Below are 21891 nucleotides of genomic sequence, written 5' to 3'. Positions count from 1 at the left end.
TCGTTAAGCGTCTGCCTTCGGCTCAGGTCATGATCCCAGGGTCCTGGGATCGAGTCCCACATCGGGCTCCCTGCTCCTCCCTCTCCCTCTGCTGCTCCCCCCACTTGTGCTCTCTGACAAATAAATAAAAATCTTTAAAAAAAAAAAAAAAGGTGCTTTCTGCACACTTAGCATGCTCACGGCACTTGGAGCACATCGAGATTTAACACAATTAGTACTACTACTCAGCTGCTTTTGCAGCATCAGTGCAAAGTCAACACGGTGAAAATGGCAAATACTGTATTATCCGGCTATGAAAACAGCTTTGCCCTGGCAAACCTCCTGAAAGGGTGGCCAGGATTTACATGGGCCTGTGAACCACTTTCTAAGAGCTGCTGGGAGATAGTGTGACTCAAAGCTGAGGAACACGGAGAACGAACTCGGAGTCTAGAAGAGGGAGAAGGGAGGCGACCTGCAGTGTGCCAGGAGCATGACCAAAGCCTCCACGCAGTGATGTTCTCCCCACAGTACACAGCACCCACCTCCACGCCCAGTACCGCACAATGTGAAGTCACTGCATTCCCTCAGTCGTCTCTGACTCTCCCAAAACCCAACACAGAGCCTGGTATATAGTAGATACTCAAACGCTCGTTTAAAAAAATTAATTGTGCACAAATGTTCACAGCAGCATTTCTCATAACTCATGAATGGATACAATGTGTATTCACACAATGGAATATTATTTGGCAATAAAAAAGAATGAAGTAACGCTACATGGTACAATATGGATGAACCTGAAAACATCATGCTTACTAAGATGGTCACAGGAGACCATGTGTTGTAGGATTCCGTTCGTAGGAAATGTTCAGAATAGGCAAAAATCTAGAGAGTCAGGAGGCAGATTGGTAGTTGTCTAGGGCTGCAGGAGATTAGGGAGTGATGGTTGAAAGGATATGGAGTTTCTTTTTGGGGTGATAAAATGACTTGTGAATTATACCTCAATAAAGATGTTACAAAGGAAATATCACAGCAGAAGAGAAAGTGGGAAGGAACACTACATGTGCAGATTGAACAGGGGAAGTGGTGAGACTGGGACACAGCAAAGCCCAAGGAGCAAAGAAAAGGAGCCACGTTCTGTGGGAGTCAGAGGAACAAAGACACTGAAAAGAGAATTTCTTCTGATGTTAGCTGTATTTCCTTTTATAGAGTGGTCACTTGGAAAATTAAAAGGGTCACAACAAAAAAATGAGAGGAAAAAGAAATGTAGAAAGGGATGGCCGTCCCACAGAAACATGCCAGAGTGAAAAGACAGGTAAGCAGAGCCGTCTGCAAAGAAGCAACAGCCTAGCGACCCTTCCAACACAGTAACTGAATCTCACCTTATATTCATCCAACCAAACATGTGCCAGCCTCAGGGAGTTGTGGGTCATGGTGTCCTGGCCTTCAGGAGAACCATACGGTCGCCTTTTTCGGAAAATGTGTCCGACTCTAGAGCAAGGGATGATGAAGAGTTTACCTCCACACATCCAAATCTGGTCAGGAGCAAAATATGTATTAATAGTTGCCTCGCATTGCAATGAAATCAATGTATGTGTTTTCTTGAAATTAATCTTTATTAAATAGGTGCTTATGAGACTTTGCAAGATGTTTTATATAACTATCAAATACAAGAAAGTCAAAGGGTACATTAAAAAAAATTATGTCTTTATGATTAAAAAGAAACTAAATTCTAAAAAAGTGTAATATTCTTTTACTACTCTGTGTCTAAAATCGCACTTACCATGTACTTTGCTGTTTTAACAGATCAAGGAACTTGATCCTCAGGACTTAAGGACAAAGAATGCTTACTGGCTGGTCCTCTAATCTCAGTTTCCTGGTACTTTCTTATAACATGTATATATACAGGAATAATGAAATATACTGAATAATTCTATTAAGATTCAAAAGATCTTAGTTCTCGTCTAAATTTTGCTTTGCCCTTGGCCATCTGGGTTACTTTATATGGTTATTTTAGTTTTTGTGGGACACCATTACCTTCTGTCCAAAATAAGACTGAACTAACGATATCTATTATTTCTTTCAACTTTAAAATTCTAAAGATTATGTAGGAAAAACTACCTTTTAAAAACATTGTGGTCAATACACTGCAAAAATACAAAATGACACATGCACAACATACTGTGGTATTGTGGGGGTTCTGCTGCGCAGCCCAGGAGCTGGGAAGTGGAGAGTGAGGACATCTGCTAGTACGCAGAGGTCCGCGTTCTTTCCCTGGCCCTCACTCTGCCCTTGGCAAAGACTGTCCTCCAACTCCCAGTTCCCGGAGTTCCAGACCCCACCTATACCACCATCTTCCCAACGTTTGCAGCTGGAGAAGAGACCCAATTACGAAAGATTAATTCCTTCCTCGGGCTGGATGGACTTGTATATGTAAAGGATTCTGCTAGCTACTCCTGAAAGTGGGATGGGGAATTATTAATAATTTTCCTGGGAGAACAGGTGTGAACCAGGATGGTCTTGAGCAATCAGGGAAATCCAATCACCCTAAATATATGTGTCTAGGGTTAACAAATAAGATTAATAAACTGACAAAGAACAAAATTAGATTAAATGCACTTTTAGGGGCGCCTGGGTGGCTCAGTCGTTAAGCATCTGCCTTTGGCTCAGGTCATGATCCCAGTGTCCTGGGATCGAGCCCCGCATCGGGCTCCCTGCTCGGCGGGAAGCCTGCTTCTCCCTCTCCCACTCCCCCTGCCTGTGTGCCCTCTCTCGCTGTGTCTCTCTCTGTCAAAAAAATAAAATCTTTAAAAAAAAATAAATGCACATTTAGACAGCTGAAATTATACCCAACCATTCATTACAACCTTCCTTTTTAAATTCTTATAAAATAAAGCTGCTTAAATACTTTCCACACTTTGAATGGATATTATCCACATCACGGATTATGATAAAGTAGCATTCATTAAGGACAATTTGTTAACAAAGATAATCAAAGAGAACGGACAGAAAATATGAGATTGTAGATGAAAATTATATTCTACTACATAGAGTTAAAGATGAAAAAATTACCCGAAATGATATTTCTAAATTTTCTCCTCCCCAGATATCCATGCCATTGTCGTACTGTCCAAGTTCATTGAAATAGTGTCTGTTCATGGCAAACAATCCTCCAGCCATTGTAGGTGACCTAGAAAAGGAAATAATTACTGTACCAATTCTACACAGCCAATTAGCTATCATCTTTGTTTTAAAAAAAATTCAGCGCACCTTTGTAACATCACTAATGAAAACCAGATTAACTATTATGAAACATTTTATCTAACATCAGGGAATGAGCTGGGCCATGTAACTGAATTTTCTAGATCGCCAATGATATACTAGATATCTGGCAAATGAAGGCTACTTTTCTAAGCATCAAAAGTACTTTTTAAATTATAACACTGTTCTTAGAAAGAGATATGAATTAATTCCTTTTGACAGTCTCACAAAACAGTGGGATAAAAACTGGACTCCAGAGCCTACCAAGGGGAGACCAGACAAACTTTGACTTAGACCAGTGGCTCTCAAACAGGATGATTTTGTCCCCAAGCAAACATTTCATTAATGTCCGGAAACATTTTTAGTTGTCACAATGGGGGCGGAGGGAGTTCTACCAGCAACTGATGGGCTGCAGCCGAGCACGCTACTGCATATTCTAAAATGCACAAGACAGCGCCCACAACAGAGAAGGATCTGGCCCAAAACGTCAATACTGCTAAGACTGAGACTGTTAATGAGAGAATCTGAAGGAGACTGGCCCTCAAGGAGACACAAGCTCAGCTTCCAGCTGTCTCACTTCCTGAAACTGAGTTAAGGTGATGGTGGATTTCAGCGTCCCAAGCTCCCTGCTGGAAGTGAAGCAAAACTTCTCTGCAGGCAGAAAACACCATCTCAGGTATGAATGTATTTCCATAATTTTTCATGACAGTGTCCGCCACCAAGCAAAAGTAAATAAGCAACTAAACAAATAAATAACCAGGCAATCAGGAAGATAAAGCACATGAAAGAAAAACAAGAGAAACAATCTACAAGAGAAACAGATGTGCAGGGGTTTCAAATAATGTAGTTATCAGGCAGAGACTTTAAAATAACTGCTCAATATATGCAAGGATAAAAGACAAGATGCAAAATTTGGCAGATAGACAGATCAAAAAAGAAACCAAATTTATGTATATCTGAAAAACCCTTCTGACAAAGAGAAGAAATTCAAGCAGCCAATGAGAGGCTGCCTTCAAAAATAAGAGAGTGTTGCTGGCTTCTCACCACAAACAGTGGAAGCCAGTGGTTCTTGAATGATTACCTTCAAAGTCCCAAGAATCTACCCACCAACGTAGAAATGGGTATGAAGTAAAATTATACTTCAAAGTAATCGTGAAAGGAAGACATTTTTACAAAAAGCCAGAGAGAAGTAATCACCAGAAGGTCCAGCCAAAGGAAATACATTTAAAATGTCTTCTTTAGTCAGAATGAAAATAATCCCATATGGAAGTTTGCAGGTGCAGAGAGAATAAAGAGTAAAATAAAAGGGGAAGTATGTGGGTAAACCTAGATGAATAATGGCCACATAAAAAATGTCTTGTAGGGTTAAAGCACACACACACTTCAACAATATAAACTGAGGGGAGATAAACTGGAGAATGAACATTCTCAGAACCCTACATTGTTTGAAGTACCAAATTATGTTGCAAGAATGTACGCCGTATTCTCTATGGTAATCACTACAAGAATAGTATTAAGAACATATAACATCTAATAATGGGGTGGCAGTTGGGAACAGAATAATAAAAAATCCAAACTCAAGATCAAAAGAAAGCAAGAGAGGAAGGGGAAGAAAAGAACACAGTGCCACTGTAATCATAAGCACAAAATACAAGTAATATTCAATGTAATCAACTGGAGTAAAAGGAAGTTTTTCACACTGGTTTAGCAACAAATCATAATACAAAAGCAACTACATGCTCCTTGCAAGGGACACATCGAAATAGAAGACCACAGAGACTGACAACAAAAGGAAAGTTACACGATGCAAATATTACAACAAAGCTAGAATAGCCATATTAATGTCACTATAATGCAAAAGTTTTACTATTCTGAAAGTCTAGAATAAATGGTTTCATTCACAAGATCTAATAATTTAATAACTCCAAATTTTCAGACATCTATGGAGACAGAAGACAGCCTCAAAACATATGAAGAAAACAGATAAAGAACTACAAGGAGAAACAAATACACAATTGCAGTGAGAAACTTTAATATACCATATTTAATAACTGATACAAGTATAACTACACTTACCACGGTGCACACTGTGTAATGCACAGAACCACTGAACTGCTATGTCGTGCACCTGAAACTAATATAACACTACATGTCAACTATGCTTCCATAGTTTTTTAAAGAATTAACAAAAGTATAGAATATCTGAATAATAGAATAAACTTGACTGAATTGATATAGAATCCCATTTTTTAACAACCACAGAAAATACAAATTTTCCAGGCACACAAGGAACATTTACAAAAATTACTCATGTGCTTGGCCACAAAGCAAATCTCACCAATTTTCAAAGAATTAAAATCATACAGAATATTTTTTGATCACAGTGAAAAGCTAGGAATACATAATTATAAAATCCTCATATACCTGGGGAATAATAAATGTACTGCTAAATAACCTATGGATCAGAAAAACCATCACAATGAAACTATTTTAAAATAAATGACAAAAGGGCGCCTGGGTGGCTCAGTTGGTTAAGCGACTGCCTTCGGCTCAGGTCATGATCCTGGAGTCCCGGGATCGAGTCCGCATCAGGCTCTCTGCTCAGCAAGGAGTCTGCTTCTCCCTCGGACCCTCCCCCCTCTCATGCTCTCTCTCTCTCTTTCTCTCTCAAATAAATAAAATCTTTTAAAATTAAAAAAAAAAAATCACAAAAAATAGTAATTTGTGGGATACAGCTAAAGCCATGGTTAGAAGAAAGTTTATCACCTTCAATAACTGTATTAGGAAAGGAAAAATGATGAACAATTTAAAAATCTAAACATCCACCTTAAGAAGTTAGCAACCCTGAAATCCTAAAAGTGAGAGAACTCACAGAAGAACTGGGAGAAAAGTGGGGGAAAGCGGCAGGAGGAGGAAGGGGCACTAACATGCTCGCCATGCGAGGAGGAGGGTCAGATGGTGCTGTCCCAGCCCTCGAGTGCTGCTTTCTCCTGGTACCAACAGAAACATGCACACTACACCACCAGGCCAGAGAGAAGAGAGTGACACAGAGGAACAAAATCTTCACTTTGCCCACAGAAAGGACCTAAAGTCAGTTTGACATTGAAAAGAGGAATAGGTTATTCATCTAGAGTGAAAAAAGCAATAAATGGAAGATCCAAAATAAAAATAGTGATAAGAATTAGCCTCTGGGGAGAAGGACTGAGAACAGGGAGCAAGGAGGGAGCCAGCCACTCCTCATCCAAAGTTCTTCTATACTATTTTGTTACTGAATACATATTTGTGATTAAAAGTATTAAAAATTAAACAATGACAACCAACGCCCACGAAGATGGTGAAACAGGCAAGAACTGGCAGGGGCACGAACGCAGAGAGCGAGCAGCAGCCGGGGCACCGTCTTCCTGCGCGGTGCGTCTTTACCTTGTCACAGAGAGCACCAGGGACAGCCGGGAGGACAAAATGGAGTCACCGCTGCCTGCCTCCAATCACAGGACGTGCGGCTGTAGAGACCAGAAACACAGACGGACAGTCCGCAGATGCAGCCCTGCTTTCCCGAGTGTCAGGTTCTGACACTGAACTTCGCAGGAGCTGCAGCAGATTCTCGCACAAAGCACGAGAGAGCAGAAGACGGCCCTGCTCGGCCAGCAGACCACATCAGGCCCCAGGAACTGGCCGAGGTCTCCCTCCAAGTCTGGGTCAGATGAAAGGAAGCTGGCAAGTCCCCACAGGCCAACTGCAGAGCCACCTGAAGTGCTGGGAAAACATCATCTCCTAAAGGTAAAAAGAGGCATGCCCCACAACCAGGCAGTTTTCTTCTTAAACTAGAAGGTGGGAATAACGGTGCTGATAACAGCACCATCTGTGACATTAAAGAAAGACAAGTGAAAACCGCCCAACCTGCCCTCCAACAGTAAACTGGGTAAGTCTGGACAGAACATATCATAGAACATGACCCTCCTTCACTGCTCTATAAAGGAGAGCCATACACTGTAATACAGATGAATTTTTTAAAGCAATGTTGAGTAAGAGCAGCAAGACAAAATGAGTCCAATGGCTTCATTTTATACCAAGTCCAAGAACAGGCAAAACTGAACTATATTTAGAGACGCACGCAGAGATGGTAAAACTCCAGGAAGGCGAGGAAATGATCACCAGGTCAGGGTAATGACAGCTCTAGGGGCAGGGGCTGTGACCAGGAACAGGGGTACAGAGGGCATCTGGGTGCTGTGTCCTGACCTGGGTGGTAACTGCACAGATGTTATTATAACCATTTATTAAATTGTGTGCATAATACATACATACCTATGTGTACTTTTTATATATGCTATTTTGTCACAAGTAAAAAAAAAAAAAACAAAACTGTAGGTCCAAGAATGTTAAAAAGTAGAAACAGACAAACCTCTCTGAAATCCACATGAGAAATTTAAAACAAAAAATAATAAATAATATATAAGCAGATTATACTGAGAATATGAATGAGAACTGAAAATAATTTCTACCCTGTGACTTTTAACTGTACTAGCAGGAATCCATCCTAAAAATCCTAATTATAGAGAAGGCTCATATAGCAAATGTTCTTCACAACACCACTCATACTAGCAAAGAACTGAAGGTAAGTAGATGACAAAAGCAATAAACCATGATAATCGGCATAAAAAACACCGTATGCTATGCAGCCATTATCCCAAGATACTGCTCTTATTTGTCTGCCCTTCTAAGTGATACACCCTTGAGGACATGAGTAATTCCGAATTCACCAATCTCTCCTTAGGAGTTGGCGCAGCATATAAAATCCAGTGAGCACTCAAGAATTTCTAGCGGACAAATTAAGCCAACACTTCTGCTCCCTGCGAAGCAGGGGTTCTCGTTTGAAGAAGTACTGACAGAACTTTCCACACCCAGAGGAGAAACCTCACTTTATCGGCGCAGTGGCTCCTGCTGGTCCTCCGAGCTCAGACAGGGGCACAAGATCCCACTTGAAGTGCAGACCCCAGTTGAAACCTCCCCGCACGACAGGGGACGAGCTGTAGGCGAGCGTGTCCGCGCTGATGATGTCGATGACAGGGCACACCACGGTCCGCCGGTCCTGCCGGATGGCAGCCAGCAACGGCTGCAGCCACACCACGTTCACTTCGCAGTGGCTGTCCAGGAACACCAGGACTTCTCCTGAGGAGGCAAACAACAGGGGACCAGCCCTCCCTTGAGGTACGGCTGCCAGTTCCGTCAGACGACGCGTCCACATGGTATGAAATACAATCGCCGCGCCTCCAGCCCAGCGATGACTCCACTACTCCACTGCCCACCAGGAAGAGAGGAGGACTTTTAGCCGGGATTCTGCCTCGACTGCACTGCTCTGACTGAGAAACACGTACACGTAAATTCCGATTCTCCTCAGTGAGGAGATTCAAAGTCTCACAGGAACAATTCTGTTCGTTGGACAGAAAGGTACGGGGTGCGGTGCAGGGACAGTGGCCACTTGTGTGTAGTTATTATTACACTTACCACAATCAAAATATTTCTAAATTTGGGGGCACCTGGGTAGCGCAGTCGGTTAAGCGTCCGACTCTTGGTTTCGCCTCAGGTCATGATCTTGGGGTTGGGAATCGAGCCCCGAGTTGGGCTCTGCGCTCAGCAGCAGGGAGTCTGCTTGAGATTCTCTCTCTCCCTCTCCCTCTGCCCCTCCCCCTTCTCTAAAAAAAAAATTCTAAATTTAGGATACATTTCCCTGCCTTAGTGAACAGAGGCTAGAGAACATAACTGTTTTCACTGGTGACTCAGAAACATGACCACATTATCGACCATCGCCACAACACAGCAGTTCTCTCAGGAGTGCGAGAACCATGTACCCCTTCCGCCATGCCAGGGACATGGGCTCCCCTGTCCTCTGAAGTCACCACTCAATGGCCACATGCTCATTTCTTCTTCCATTTGCTGCCTTTCCTTCCTTTCCCCAACCTGGTTGGCTGTAGCGGCTCTCGCGAGCCAATGGGATATCTTTTCTTCTAGCTAGTAAAATAAAAATCATAATGATTTTATCCAACATTTTTAACTCCTTTTGATAAACGTGAGCAGAAGTGCGGGTTTCTTTGATAATTCCAAATTTCTTTGATAACTTTATGGTGATTCTTAGCAACTGAGAAACTTAGAATCTCATCACCAGGTGGCATTCTTCTTCTTCTAAAGGTTTATCCATGAAATGCATCAATATAGATTTTATATGAATTCCTTAAAAGCACCTATTTTAACAAGATGCATCCTACTTCAACTAATGACAGCAGAAATACCTCCGGCAAGAAAGCTCCGCAGATGTCCTTTAATACAGAAAGGCACTCAGCCTGTTCACTATTCAAGGTGAAGTGAAGTCAATTCAATCAAGGTTCCTTTGAGGAGAAAATGTATTCATAGCTTTTCTTAATTCTAAAAATGTTACTTTTTTTGATTTAACTAAAGGAAGTAAGATTATACCTGGTTACGCTGAACCTGAGACTGACTTCCCCAAAACTGGCTTGCTGCTTTTTTCATTTTTTAAAATTTATTTAAATTCGACTAGCCAACATATAGTACCTCGTTAGTTTCAGGTGGAGTGTTCAATGATTCATGAGGTGCGTGTAACACACCCGTGCTCATCACATCACATGCCCTCCTTAATGCCCATCACCCAGTTACCCCATCCCCCCACCCCCTCCCCTTCTGCAACCCTGAGTTGCTTCTGACAAACTCTAAACTACATTTGAACGAGGACCAAAAGACCATAAAGAAAAAAACTATTGTTATCTGAAAAATACAAATTTTTAGTAATAATGTAACAGTACATTTTGAATGGCATAATCTTGCCATTCCCCACAATTTTCTCTTTATCTCAACTCACCCAAGTCATTAGGTACTTATTTGACTAGAATTCTAAAGAAAAAATCATAGGCCTTGAATTCATTCTACATATGACTGTAGACTGGATGCCTGTGAATTACTTCAGTTTGTTGTGGCTTTAAGAGAAAGGAGGGAAGAAAGACTAAAACACCAAGTCCCGCCTACACTCAGCAAGTAGGCCAGCGGGTGTGCAGGAGGGTGGTAGACAAAGCAGTGCAGCCACTGTAAACCCCCGTGACTGGTTATCTCGATGCAAGGGGCAGACAGGGAAGGTGGGAGATGTCACTACAAGCCCCCAACTCAAGTTCTGGAATTCTCAAATTACCTTCATGGGTTTTTTTTGCCATAACCATACACTACCTGCACTATTATACACCTAATATTTTAAAACTGATTCATTTAACTTAAATAAAATTTTAAAAGGAAAATTTTATCAAGATCATAAATGAAAATCAGGATCACTAACCTTACAGAGGCAACCACAAAAAGAAGTAACAATGGATTCAATGTCAGGTAACGGAGGACTGACCAGATATATTTTCTGCAAAAGACTAAATTTGATACCTGTTTTTTTTTTAAAGATTTTATTTATTTATTTGAGAGAGAGCAAGAAAGAGAAAGCACAAGGAGGGGTGAGGGGCAGAGGGAGAGGGAGAGGGAGAAGCAGACTCCCTGCTAAGCAGGGAGCCCGATGCCCAGGAGCTAAAGGCAGACGTTTAACCAACTGAGCCACCCAGGCGCCCCCCTGTTCTTTCTTTTTCTAAGGGGAGATGAGTATACGCTGGAAATGTTTTAAAGGTATATTTGTAATGGAGACTTTATCTTCGATGGAATCAGAAGGATTGAGAGAGAATTTTAAAGAAAGTACCTTTATAGTTTTATAAATCAATTTTTATTTTTATTTTATTTTTTAAAGATTTTATTTTTTAAGTAATCTCCACACCAGCATGGGGCTTGAACTTATAACCCCAGAGATCAAGAGTCGCACACTCTACTGACTGAGCCAGCCAGGTGCCCCTGTAACTCAATTTTCAACATTATGTCCATTTATCCAACAAAAACCATGATGCATTATCACCAGAGGTATGCATTTGTACTTGAGAATTATTGGCATAACTCAAATCAAACAGTCTAAGTACACATATTTTAAATTTTGTATTTAAAAAAAATTACAGGGGCACCTGGGTGGCTCCGTCTGCTGAAGGGCCATCTGACTCTTGATTTCAGCTCAGGTCATGATCTCAGGGTCATGGGACTGAAACCTGTGTCAGGTTCTGCACTCAGTATGGAGTCTGCTGCAGATTCTCTCTCTCCCTTCTCCCTCTGCCCCTTCCCCCTGCATGCTCGCTCACTCTCTCAAATAAATAAATCTTTAAAAAAAATTAAAAGTAAAAAAAATTAAAAATAAAAAAAATTATACAGTTACATTTTGTTTTACTCTTCTCCTTATATAAGTAAGCAAGATACAAACCTACATGAGGAACAATAATTCGCAATAAGGGCCACTATGAAAACAGACCAGCTTGGACTCTAGAGCTCACGTCCTTGGAGTCTGTTTTGGGACAACCGGGGTGGAGTTATAAAGAAACCCTTTCCAAAGTGAACAAGCCTCCTATCACTTTTCACAGATCTCGGCACAATCAGGAAAGACCAAGGACAAAGCCCTTGTTGCCAACACCCACTGAGAAGAGCAGCAGAAGTTATACCTGTAGCGTGGGCTGCTCCAATCATCCTTCCTCGAATCAATCCCTCACGCTTTGGGTTTCTTATTACTTTAATTTTTCCAGGGAGATATTTTTGGACATATTCCTCTAGTTCTCCTTTCAGATCATCTGAAAATAAAGAGTCCCATAATAAAACCACAAGAGACATATACAAAGACTTTTTTTTATAGCTACTCTAAGATTGTATCTGGTGCTTAAATTATCAAATATAGAATCTTCTGCTGCTTTATTTAAAAAAATATTATAACTTATCTTGTAAGGAAGAAAAAGTAAAGAAATGAAGGGTAAGAGTTGAAACACTAGCCAAGAAGAATACTTACCTTGAGTGACTGAATGTTCAGCTGACTGCATTCAATCAGATTTAAAACCAAAAAAATGAGGTATGTCTTTTGTTTCAAAGTAATTTACTGTTACTCCATTTCAGAATAGTTGTAACAACTTCTATTGCCCCTACCAAGAATTATATAATAACAGCAGTAAATATGTCCTTTTATTAATTTAGTACCTTCCAAGGGCACTAAATATTTTTTAAAAATTCTAGCTCATTTACCTTTAAATTTCATAACTTCAAAGAGCATATAAGTAATTCTTTCCATTGTTAGTAGATAAACCATTCTAAGTTATCGTGAGTTTTCACTTTGAAAAATAGCTATAAACTGAAAAACAAAATACAGATTAAAAAAAGTTCACCACCGTCAATTCTGTAATTTAGTACTTAGCCAGTCTTCTATCTGATGCCGACGCACAATCTTGGCTTTTTAATTATTCATTTTTGAAATTAAGTTTTGTTTTCTATTAACCTTTCTAAATTTCTCTTGTGCTATTTCAGTATTTGCAAGGTGTAAGCATTTTGTTCCCACTGGGCTCAGTGTACATTTCCTTGCTTTATATATTCAACTGGTAGACCAATTCCGTTGTTGGTAAGAGTTGCTAATAAGCTCTTGAGTAATGAAAAATCTGTAACTGGCATACAATTTATCATGCATACAATTTATTAATGTACTTCTGCAGCTTGCTGTAATGAAAAGAGCAGAAGGCTTAGAACTATGTGGACCAAGGGTCTAATTTCAGCTCTACCACTTAACAGCTATGGGACCTCAAGCAAATTACTTAATATTTCCTCCTCTATGAAATGAGGATACAACCTATCTCTTAAGGTAGCTTAGAGCCAAATGAGTAGCATAAAGAGTCTTCTGTGTGTACATGAAACCATTCTTAAGAAATCTATGTTGAACTGAAGAAAGGTATATAAAATATAAATTTCCAGTTACAAAGTAAGTCGCAGAGATGAAAACATACAGCAGAGGGAATACAGTCAATAATATTGTAGTAACACTGTAATGGTGACAGATGATGACTATACTTATTGAGGCGAGCACTAAGTAATGTACAGAACTGTTGAATCAATATGTTGTGCAACTAAAACAAATATAAAATGGTGTGTCGATTATATTTCAATAAATTTTTTAAAAGTGTATAAATACTGAATCATAAAACACCGGCATTCAGAGATCATCTAAGAGCTATCACAATGCAATCCACTTTTATCTGGGGATAGTCAGTATAACAGACTCATTAGATAAACGTAAGCCCAAGGCATTACACCAAGAGAAAAAAGCCAATGTTGAAAGGCCACATATTGTATGATTCCATTTATGCAACCATTCTTAAAATGACAAAATCAGAAAAAGAAACAAAATCACAGAGATTAAGGCTGTCAGGGATTAGGGATGGAGTGGGTCAGGGAGGTGGATGTGAGTACTAGAAGGTAGCGCGAGGGGGATTTTCGCGGTCATGGAGTCGTCTTTATCGTGATCACAATGGTGGTTACAGGAACGTGCACACAGGATAAAATGACACAGAACTGTACACACACATCGTACCGACATCAAATTCCTGGTCTTGATGTTGCACTGTAACTACATTAACTATACCAGTGGGGGAAACTAGGTGAAGGGGTAACAGGACCTCTTCGTAACCCACTGTTACTAATCTATAGTTATTTTGAAATAAACATTTTTTAAGAATGTAAGCCAAGGGAAAAATTTCAAGGGCCAAACTTAAAATAGCACAGTCTGTAAAAAGATCACAAAGCTAATGCTGTTTCCTCAAAATTATCCTCTAATCAACAAACAGATACTTACTTGTTGCTAACTCTGCTGCAACCGTGTGGCCCAGGGTCCTACCCCCCGTCTGAACTGTCAGCTGATGCTGCTGATGCTAATCCTACCGTGATCAACAGCCCAGATCCCACAGTATCAGCTACAACAGCCCTTACCGAAGTCACTGTCATCGTCCACAAGGATGATTTCATGAAGGAGCTGGGCTGGTGTGCGGTCCAGGACGCTGTGCACAGTACGGAGCAAGGCAGACAAGGCTTCGTTGTAGAAACAGATAACAACACTAGCGACTGGCAGGTCCACAGGGTAAGACTTGTCTTTACATCTGTAAAGACACATACGAGAAAATGTGACATCTTAAAAGGCTCAAATGTTTTAGGTCATTATTCACTAAATATTAACTGCCTCCTGCTCAGCCTCTTTCCTACATTGTAACAAAAGTTTCTTGAAAAGCACTTAAGAATACATTGTGGGGTCGCACTCAACAGTTTTACAGTTTGTTAATAACTTCTCTCTCCAATACCTGCTACTCTGCTTATTTTTAGATTAACATTTAAAAAATGATTTTTTTTCTTTTTTTGGTACAGAGGTTATATAAAAATGTGTCATTTGTATGAAATCACTACAAGTTTTTAATGCAGTATTCATAAGTTAATGTAATGTTCGCTTCTCCACAACGAACATTCAAAAGGAAACAGAAATATAAAACTTTGTATTTGAAAATTTTATTTCTTACCCAGTAATAGAAAAAGATTTGAGTAAACTAGTATATAAATCAAGATCATGGGGGCGCCTGGGTGGCTCAGTCGGTTAAGCGTCTGCCTTCGGCTCAGGTCATGATCGCAGGGTCCTGGGATCGAGCCCCGCATCGGGCTCCCTGCTCAGCGGAGAGCCTGCTTCTCCCTCTGCCTCTGCCTCTCTGCCCGCTTGTGCTCTTTCTATCTCAAATAAATAAATATCTTTAAAAATGACAAAAAGGGTTAGGTGGCTTCAAGCAACAATAAAAAAAATCACTAACTTAAAGAATAAAATCCAGAATTCCATGTTCTTTTGCATGGCATACAAAGCATTCCAACATCTGGGCCCTGGCTACCTCCAGTCTCCTGACATTCTTCCACTACGGCCGTAGTGAACGGTTCCAGGGCCTTTCCGAGTACTGTAATGCCTCCATCTGTTTGCACAGGAGCGGTCCCCTGCGCGCTGCTCAGCCAGCACCCTCTAGGAGGCCTTCCCTTACGTCTGGTCTCCGGTTCCCCACTTCATCACCAGTTCCTACCACAGCCCTCATTCTTGTACTACTGCAATTACCCATTCCCTTATCTATCTCCCCTGCTAGACCCTAAGCCCCGTGATCCCAGGGACTATGTCTTCCTCTACTTACTTCCAAGACCTAATACAGTGTCTAGAAAACAAAGATGCTTAAAAAGGTCTGTGGAATGACTGACTGACCAACCATATGAATGAAAGCCTTTGAAACAACAAAAATGACAAAGACAAAAAAGTGAGATGAGTGAAATTCTTCAATTTTTAATTCCTTTGCCAAAAATACAATAAACATTTCAAACAAATTTATGCTCAGAAGGTTATCTAATTACATTTGATAATTGCCTTTCCCCTCTGATTTAAATTTCAAGAGAGACAGTAAGCTCTAGAACTCTGTTAGTACAATCTCAGGCTTCAGGTGTCATAGGAGTGGAAATCTGCCTTAAGTTTTCCAGTATCCTGAATAACGAAGCCTAAATGCACTGATTAGCACCATCCTCACGACTTACTATAATGCCACTAAAAGCAGTCATTAAAACGCAGCAGCATCAACTAATGAGAAACGTACGCAGCATTCCTGGTGTCTGGCACGTCCCTGTGGTAGCCCAAGCGGTTACTGATAAGCATGTTGAAGGCATGTTTCTGATAGCCTAAGTCTCTCAACTCCTGATCACGTTCATTAAAAATCATACCTGCAAAAGATTGAAGTTACAGTCAGTATGTTAAATCTGGAAAGGACTGCTGCAGTTATTGTTATATTATGATCCTAAGAAAATCCTGACTTTAACCCCTTGTAACCAAATAGCCACGTTTCTCAACTCTAACTTGTCTCCATTTTCAAAAAAGTAAATTGAAGTTAGAGTCAAATTTTTGTCAGTCTAGCTCAAAAAGCAGGTATACCTTAATCATAAATACCTGCTCACTAGCCATAATCTTAAGAATATTTTCAAGAAAAATACTTACATATGGACAGAAATAAAAGAATGATTATTTTTCCATAAAAGCAATAGATTATAGAACCCATATGGGCAACAGGTCCCAATGACAGGCAAGTTTTGTTTTTTGTTTTTTGTTTTTTTAAGACTTATTTATTTATTTATTTGACAGAGACAGTGAGAGGGGAACACAAGCAAGGGGAGTGGAAAAGGGAGAAGCAGGCTCCCCGAGGAGCAGGGAGCCCGATGCAGGGCTCGATCCCAGACTCCGGGATCATGACCTGAGCAGAAGGCAAACGTCCAATGACTGAGCCACCCAGGCGCCCCGACAGCCAAGTTTTTATAGGAGCCCTGCCCCTAAAATAGAGATTATTGATAAGCCTTTCTACAAAGTCTCTGATTCCAGACTTTAATCAGCTTCATAGTCAAGAAAGGCAAGAAATTCCCCGGGGAGATCCCATCAAAATCACTACAATTTAACATTCCTGCTCTAACATTCAGAAACCTTACCTTTACATAGAAGGATAATGTCTCTTTTCGTTCTCTTTCCCATATCAAACCTTTAACCTCTCCTCACAGAATGACTCCCTTGTCCCAGCATTTCCCAAAGTCTGGTCACAGAAATCTAATTCCACTGGACATTAACAGATGTTAAAAAGAAAAAAAGGATTTCATGGTCAAACAATCCAGAGAAATAATGGATTTTGAAAGTCCAATAGGTTTTGTTCTGTTTTATTTGGAATGGAAGGATAGTCCTGATCCTTTAATGATGCTGACTGTTACAGATACCCAGGTGTGAGGGGATGGGGTACAGAATGCATTGCTTCCACAATTTATTTGACCACAGATGACTAGAGTCCCCAGATCCACTTTGGGAAACACTACCTCTTAATATGCTTTTTTCTATGAGCTTTTAAAGCTGGAATACATTTTTTTTTTTTACAGAATATTTTCATTACTGATAGAACTCTAGAAACTTCATTTTAAAGCAGTATTTAGTGTCCTTGCATACTCTGTTCTTATTGGCTGTATAATAATGAAAACAAAATTCCATGTTTTGCTTCCATTTTACAGTGTTTTTCATGTATTAAGATACCCCTAAACAGGGATTCTCAATCACCTGATTACTTTCAGTCTTTGTCAATAACAGAGAATTCTGCTGACATTTTAACTGTTACTAGTTAACTTTTCATGGTTTTAGACTGTAATACAGACTTTTACATTTTTTTTTTAAGATTTTATTTGACAGAGAGAGAGAGCACAAGTAGGCAGACAGGCAGGCAGAGGGAGAGGGAGAAGCAGGCTCCCTGCTGAGCATGGAGCCCGATGTGGGGCTCGATCCCAGGACTCTAGGATCACGACCTGAGCTGAAGGCAGACGCTTAACAACTGGGCCACCCAGGTGCCCCTGTAATATGGACTTTTAAAAGGAAATTCTAGTACAGTTAACATACAATGTTGTATTAGTTTCACGTGTATAATATACATACCTTACTCAGTTCTCATCATAATAAATGTACTCTTAATCCCCTGCACCTATTTCACGTAGCCCCACCTACCTCCTCTCTGACAACCACCAGTTTGTTCTCATTAAGAGTCTGTTTCTTGGTTTGTCTTTTTGTTTCTTAAATTCCACACAAGTGAAATCATATGGTATTTGTCTTTCTCTGACTTATTTCACTTAGCATTATACCCTCTAGATCCGTGTTGTTGCAAATGGCAAGATTTTATTCTTTTTTATGGCTGAGTAATACTCCATTGTGTATATATACACCACATCTTCTTTATCTACTCATCTATCAATGAACACTTGGGTTGCTTCTATAATTCGGCTAATAATGCTGCAATAACATATGGGTAACATGTAACCTTTCAATTTAGTGTTTTTGTATTCTTTGGGTATAAACCAAGAAGTGGAATTACTGGATAATATGGTAATTCTACTTTTAGTTTTTTGAGGAACTTCCATACTGTTTTCCAAAGGTGGCTGCACCAGTTTGTATTCTCACCAACAGTGCATGAGGGGTCCTTTTTCTCCACATCCTCACCGACACCTGTTTCTTGTGTTTTTGATTTTCGCCTTCCTGACAGGTGTGGAGTGGTAGATCATTGTGGTTTTGATTTGCATTTCCCTGATGATGAGTGGTGTTGAACATCTTTTCATGTGTCTGTTGGCCATCTGGATGTCTTCTTTGGAGAAATGTCTGTTTATACCTTCTGCCCATTTTTAAATTGGATTTGGGGTTTTTTGGTGTGGAGTACATCCTTTTTTAAATACAAAAGAACGAAGCTCCATTAACATTTTATAAGAGGATGCAAACTCCACGAGAGCAGAGACTTTGATCATGTTCAAAACATAAAATAGAAACTGCTTGACACCCAGCACCTAGGACAGTGCCTTGCGTAAACTAAATTCTCAATAAATATTCCTTGATTCAATAAATCAAAGAACTAGCTCATACTGGATACTGAAAGGATTATTTTCTAATATATATCTTTTGATGAAAAATTATTCCGGGGCGCCTGGGTGGCTCAGTTGGTTAAGTGACTGCCTTCAGCTCAGGTCATGGTCTCAGGGTCCCTCTCTGCTTGTGTTCCCTCTCTTGCTGTCTCTCTCTCTGTCAAATAAATAAAATCTTTAAAAAAAAAAAAATTATTCCATATTAAGAGATTACTTTACGTCCATTGATAGGTGAATGGATAAATAAAATGTGGCACACCCCCCCCCCACACAGAGGAATATTATTCAGCCATGAAAAAAGGGAAAGCCTGCCATTTGTGACAACATAGATGGACCTTGAGGGCATTATGCTTAAGTGAAACAGAGAAAGACAAATACGTAATACTGTATGATCTCACTTTTATGTGGAATCTAAAAAAAGAGAACTACAGACAGAGAACAGATGTGGTTGCTGAGGTGGGGTGGGGGAAGGTGCAGATTGGGTGAAGGTTGGTTAAAAGGTACAAACTTCTAATTATAAATAAGTTCTGGGGATGTAATGTACAGCATGGTAATGGTGGGTAATAATACTGTATTATATATTTGGAAGTGGCTAAGAGTAGCGCTTACAAGTTCTCATCCCAAGAAAAAAACATTTTTAACTATGTGAGATGATCGATATTAACTAAACTTACTGTAGTAATCATTTCACAATATATACTTATATGAAGTCATTATGTTATATACCTTAAAGTAATACAATGTTATATATATCAATTTTATCTCAATAAAACTGGGGGGGGGGGGAATCACTTCAGCTTACCTTTGTCCCTCCCCTGCTCATATAAAATCACAGCCAATTAACTAGCATGCCGGAGGAGCTATCTTTTTTAACTTAAAAATTTTTTTCAGTATGACCACAGCAATTTTAATACTGCATTTGAAAGCAATATAAGCAACATATCAAATAGCAAAATGATTCAATTAAACTAGTACTTGGAAGCTCCTGCAAGCTTAGTATTAGTTCATTGATTTGTATCCACTTTAGAAAATGATAAGCTATGAAAAACTCCCCATACCATCACAGGCATTTACAGGTGTCTGGCTGTGTAAACTACAGATAAAAAGAACATGGTATTATTCAGCCATGCCTCCGAGGAGCTATTTCAGGTTCTTTATAATTAACTGCAAATTAAATTAGAAAATCTATTTTTAATTTTAAATCTACTGTTGATAATCTTTCTAAAATGTACTTTACAAGTTCTTTCCCCTGACTGTTTAAAGATAAGGCCCTATTCAGCAATCACCATACTTTTAACTATTACTATACTGATTTATATTAATTCCTTCTAAATCAAGTTTTCTTTATAGAAGTTGAGTGGGTTTTTCCATTTTTGTCATTGTGGCAAAAGGTACATAACACACAGTTTACCTTGACACCGAGCACATCTACAGTGTGGTGCCGCCGGCACATCCAGCCGCAGCTACTCACGGCCCCACCCCAAATGAAACTCTATACCCATTAAAGCAAGCCTCTCCCCCGCCTGCCTCCCCAGCCCCCTTAGCCACTAATCTGCTTCTAGTCTCCACACATTTGCCTATTCTAGACATTTCATATAAATGAAATCACGCACTGTTTGACCTTTTGTGTCCTGCTTCTTTCACTGATCATAACATTTTCAGGGTTCCTCCTTGTTACAACAGGTGTCGGAACTTCATTCCTTTCTATGCCTGAACAAATCCCTGTATGGAAAGACATGTTGCTTGTCGTTTCATCAACTGATGGACATTTGGGTTCTCCCCATCTTTGTTCATTGAGAATAGTGCTGCTATGAACATCTGTGTACAAATTTTTGTTTGAACGTCTGCCTGCAATTCTTTTGGGTATATACCCAGGAGTGGAATTGCTGATCATATGGTAACTCTAAGTTTAACTTACTGAGGAACCAGCAATGAACGAAGGTTCCAATTTCTCTGTATCCTGGCCAACACTTGTTATTTTCCTTTTTAAAAAATTATAACCATCCTACCAAATGTAAAATGGTATCTCACTGTGGTTCTGATTTGCATTTCTGTAACTATGCTGAACATCTTTTGTGCTTGTTTGTCTTTGGAAAAGTGTCTATTAAATTCTTTGCCCATTTTTAAAGTGGGTTGTCTTTTTATTGTTGTACTGTAAGAGTTCTTTATATATTCTGGATAATGGACCCCCATTAGAGACAGGATGTGAAAACATTTTCTCCCATTCTGTGGATTGTCTTTTTTCTTTCCTGGTTGTCTTCTTTGATGTACAAAAGTTTTTAATTTCAATAAAGTCCAATTTATTTTTTTCTTTTGTTAACTTGTACTTTTGGTGTCATGTAAGAAATCACTACCAAACCCGAGGTCAAGAAGATTTATCTCTAGGGTTTCTTCTAAGGATTTTATAAAGGTTTTGGTCTTATATTTAGGTCTTCAATTGATTTTGAGTTAATTTTTACATATAAGGGTTCAACTTTACTCCTCTGTATCTGGATATCTATTTGTCCCAACAGCATTTGTTGAAGAGACTATTTTTCCCCCATTAAACAGTCTTGGCACATTTTTAAAAAATCAAGTGGCCAGAAATGTCATAGGGTTTATTTCTGGACTCTCGGTCTACCCACTGATCTATACATCTGTCCTTAGGCCAATATCACACTGTTTTGATTACTATAGCTTTGTAGAGAGTTTTGAAATTGGGAAGTGTGAGCCCTCCCCTTTGTACTTTGCCTAGATTGTGTTGGTTATTCAGAGCCTCTTGTAATTCCACATTAATTTTAGAATCAGCCTTTCCATCTTATTTTGATAAGGTTTGCACTGAATCTATGGATTGCTTTGGGTAGTACTAGCACCCTCATAGTATTTAGTATTCCAATCCATGAACCTAACATGTCTTTCCATTTATTTAGGTCTACTTTTATTTCTTTCAGCAGTTTTGTAGTATCCAGTGTACAAATCTCACACCTCCTTGGTTAAATTTATTCTTAAGTATTTTATTCCTTTTGATACTATTGTAAATGGAAATCGTTCTTAGTTTTATTTTCAGACTGTTTGTTGCTAATGTACAGAAATACAACTAGTTTTTGTGTGTTGATCTTCTGCCGTGCAACTTAGCTGAATTCATTTATTAGCTATAACGGGTTTTTTTGTATATCTGTTATAAAGCATTTAGTTTTTCAGCTAAGCAATTTGAGTTTGTCACAGATATTTGAAGGCAAATACAAGGTCCATTCAAAACAGTAAACCCAATGTTACTTCTTTATAAAAGTTTTTTACCAGAGTAAC

At 39.5% G+C, this 21891-nt stretch overlaps 1 protein-coding gene across 4 annotated transcripts in view; it reads right to left on the bottom strand.

Annotated features, from left to right (window-relative positions):
• Positions 1-21891, bottom strand: part of GALNT11 (polypeptide N-acetylgalactosaminyltransferase 11) — a 58444-nt gene that overhangs the window by 10348 nt on the left and 26205 nt on the right. For 3 of the 4 annotated variants that reach the window (XM_078059761.1, XM_036069052.2, XM_036069054.2), the window contains exons 3-8: positions 15780-15903; positions 14107-14273; positions 11811-11936; positions 8154-8403; positions 3049-3166; positions 1359-1511 (exon numbers count right to left, since the gene is read on the bottom strand). In XM_078059761.1, coding sequence (XP_077915887.1) covers positions 1359-1511; positions 3049-3166; positions 8154-8403; positions 11811-11936; positions 14107-14273; positions 15780-15903 — 938 coding nt within the window. Of the gene's footprint in view, positions 1-1358; positions 1512-3048; positions 3167-8153; positions 8404-11810; positions 11937-14106; positions 14274-15779; positions 15904-16656; positions 16781-21891 lie in introns of all 4 variants that reach the window. The other variant, XM_078059762.1, reaches the window with a different exon arrangement.

Source organism: Halichoerus grypus, chromosome 12 (genome assembly GCF_964656455.1).
Source record: "Halichoerus grypus chromosome 12, mHalGry1.hap1.1, whole genome shotgun sequence".
NCBI lineage: Eukaryota > Metazoa > Chordata > Mammalia > Carnivora > Phocidae > Halichoerus > Halichoerus grypus.
Note: the sequence above shows the minus strand (reverse complement) of the source record. Positions and strands in the feature narration are given on the sequence as shown.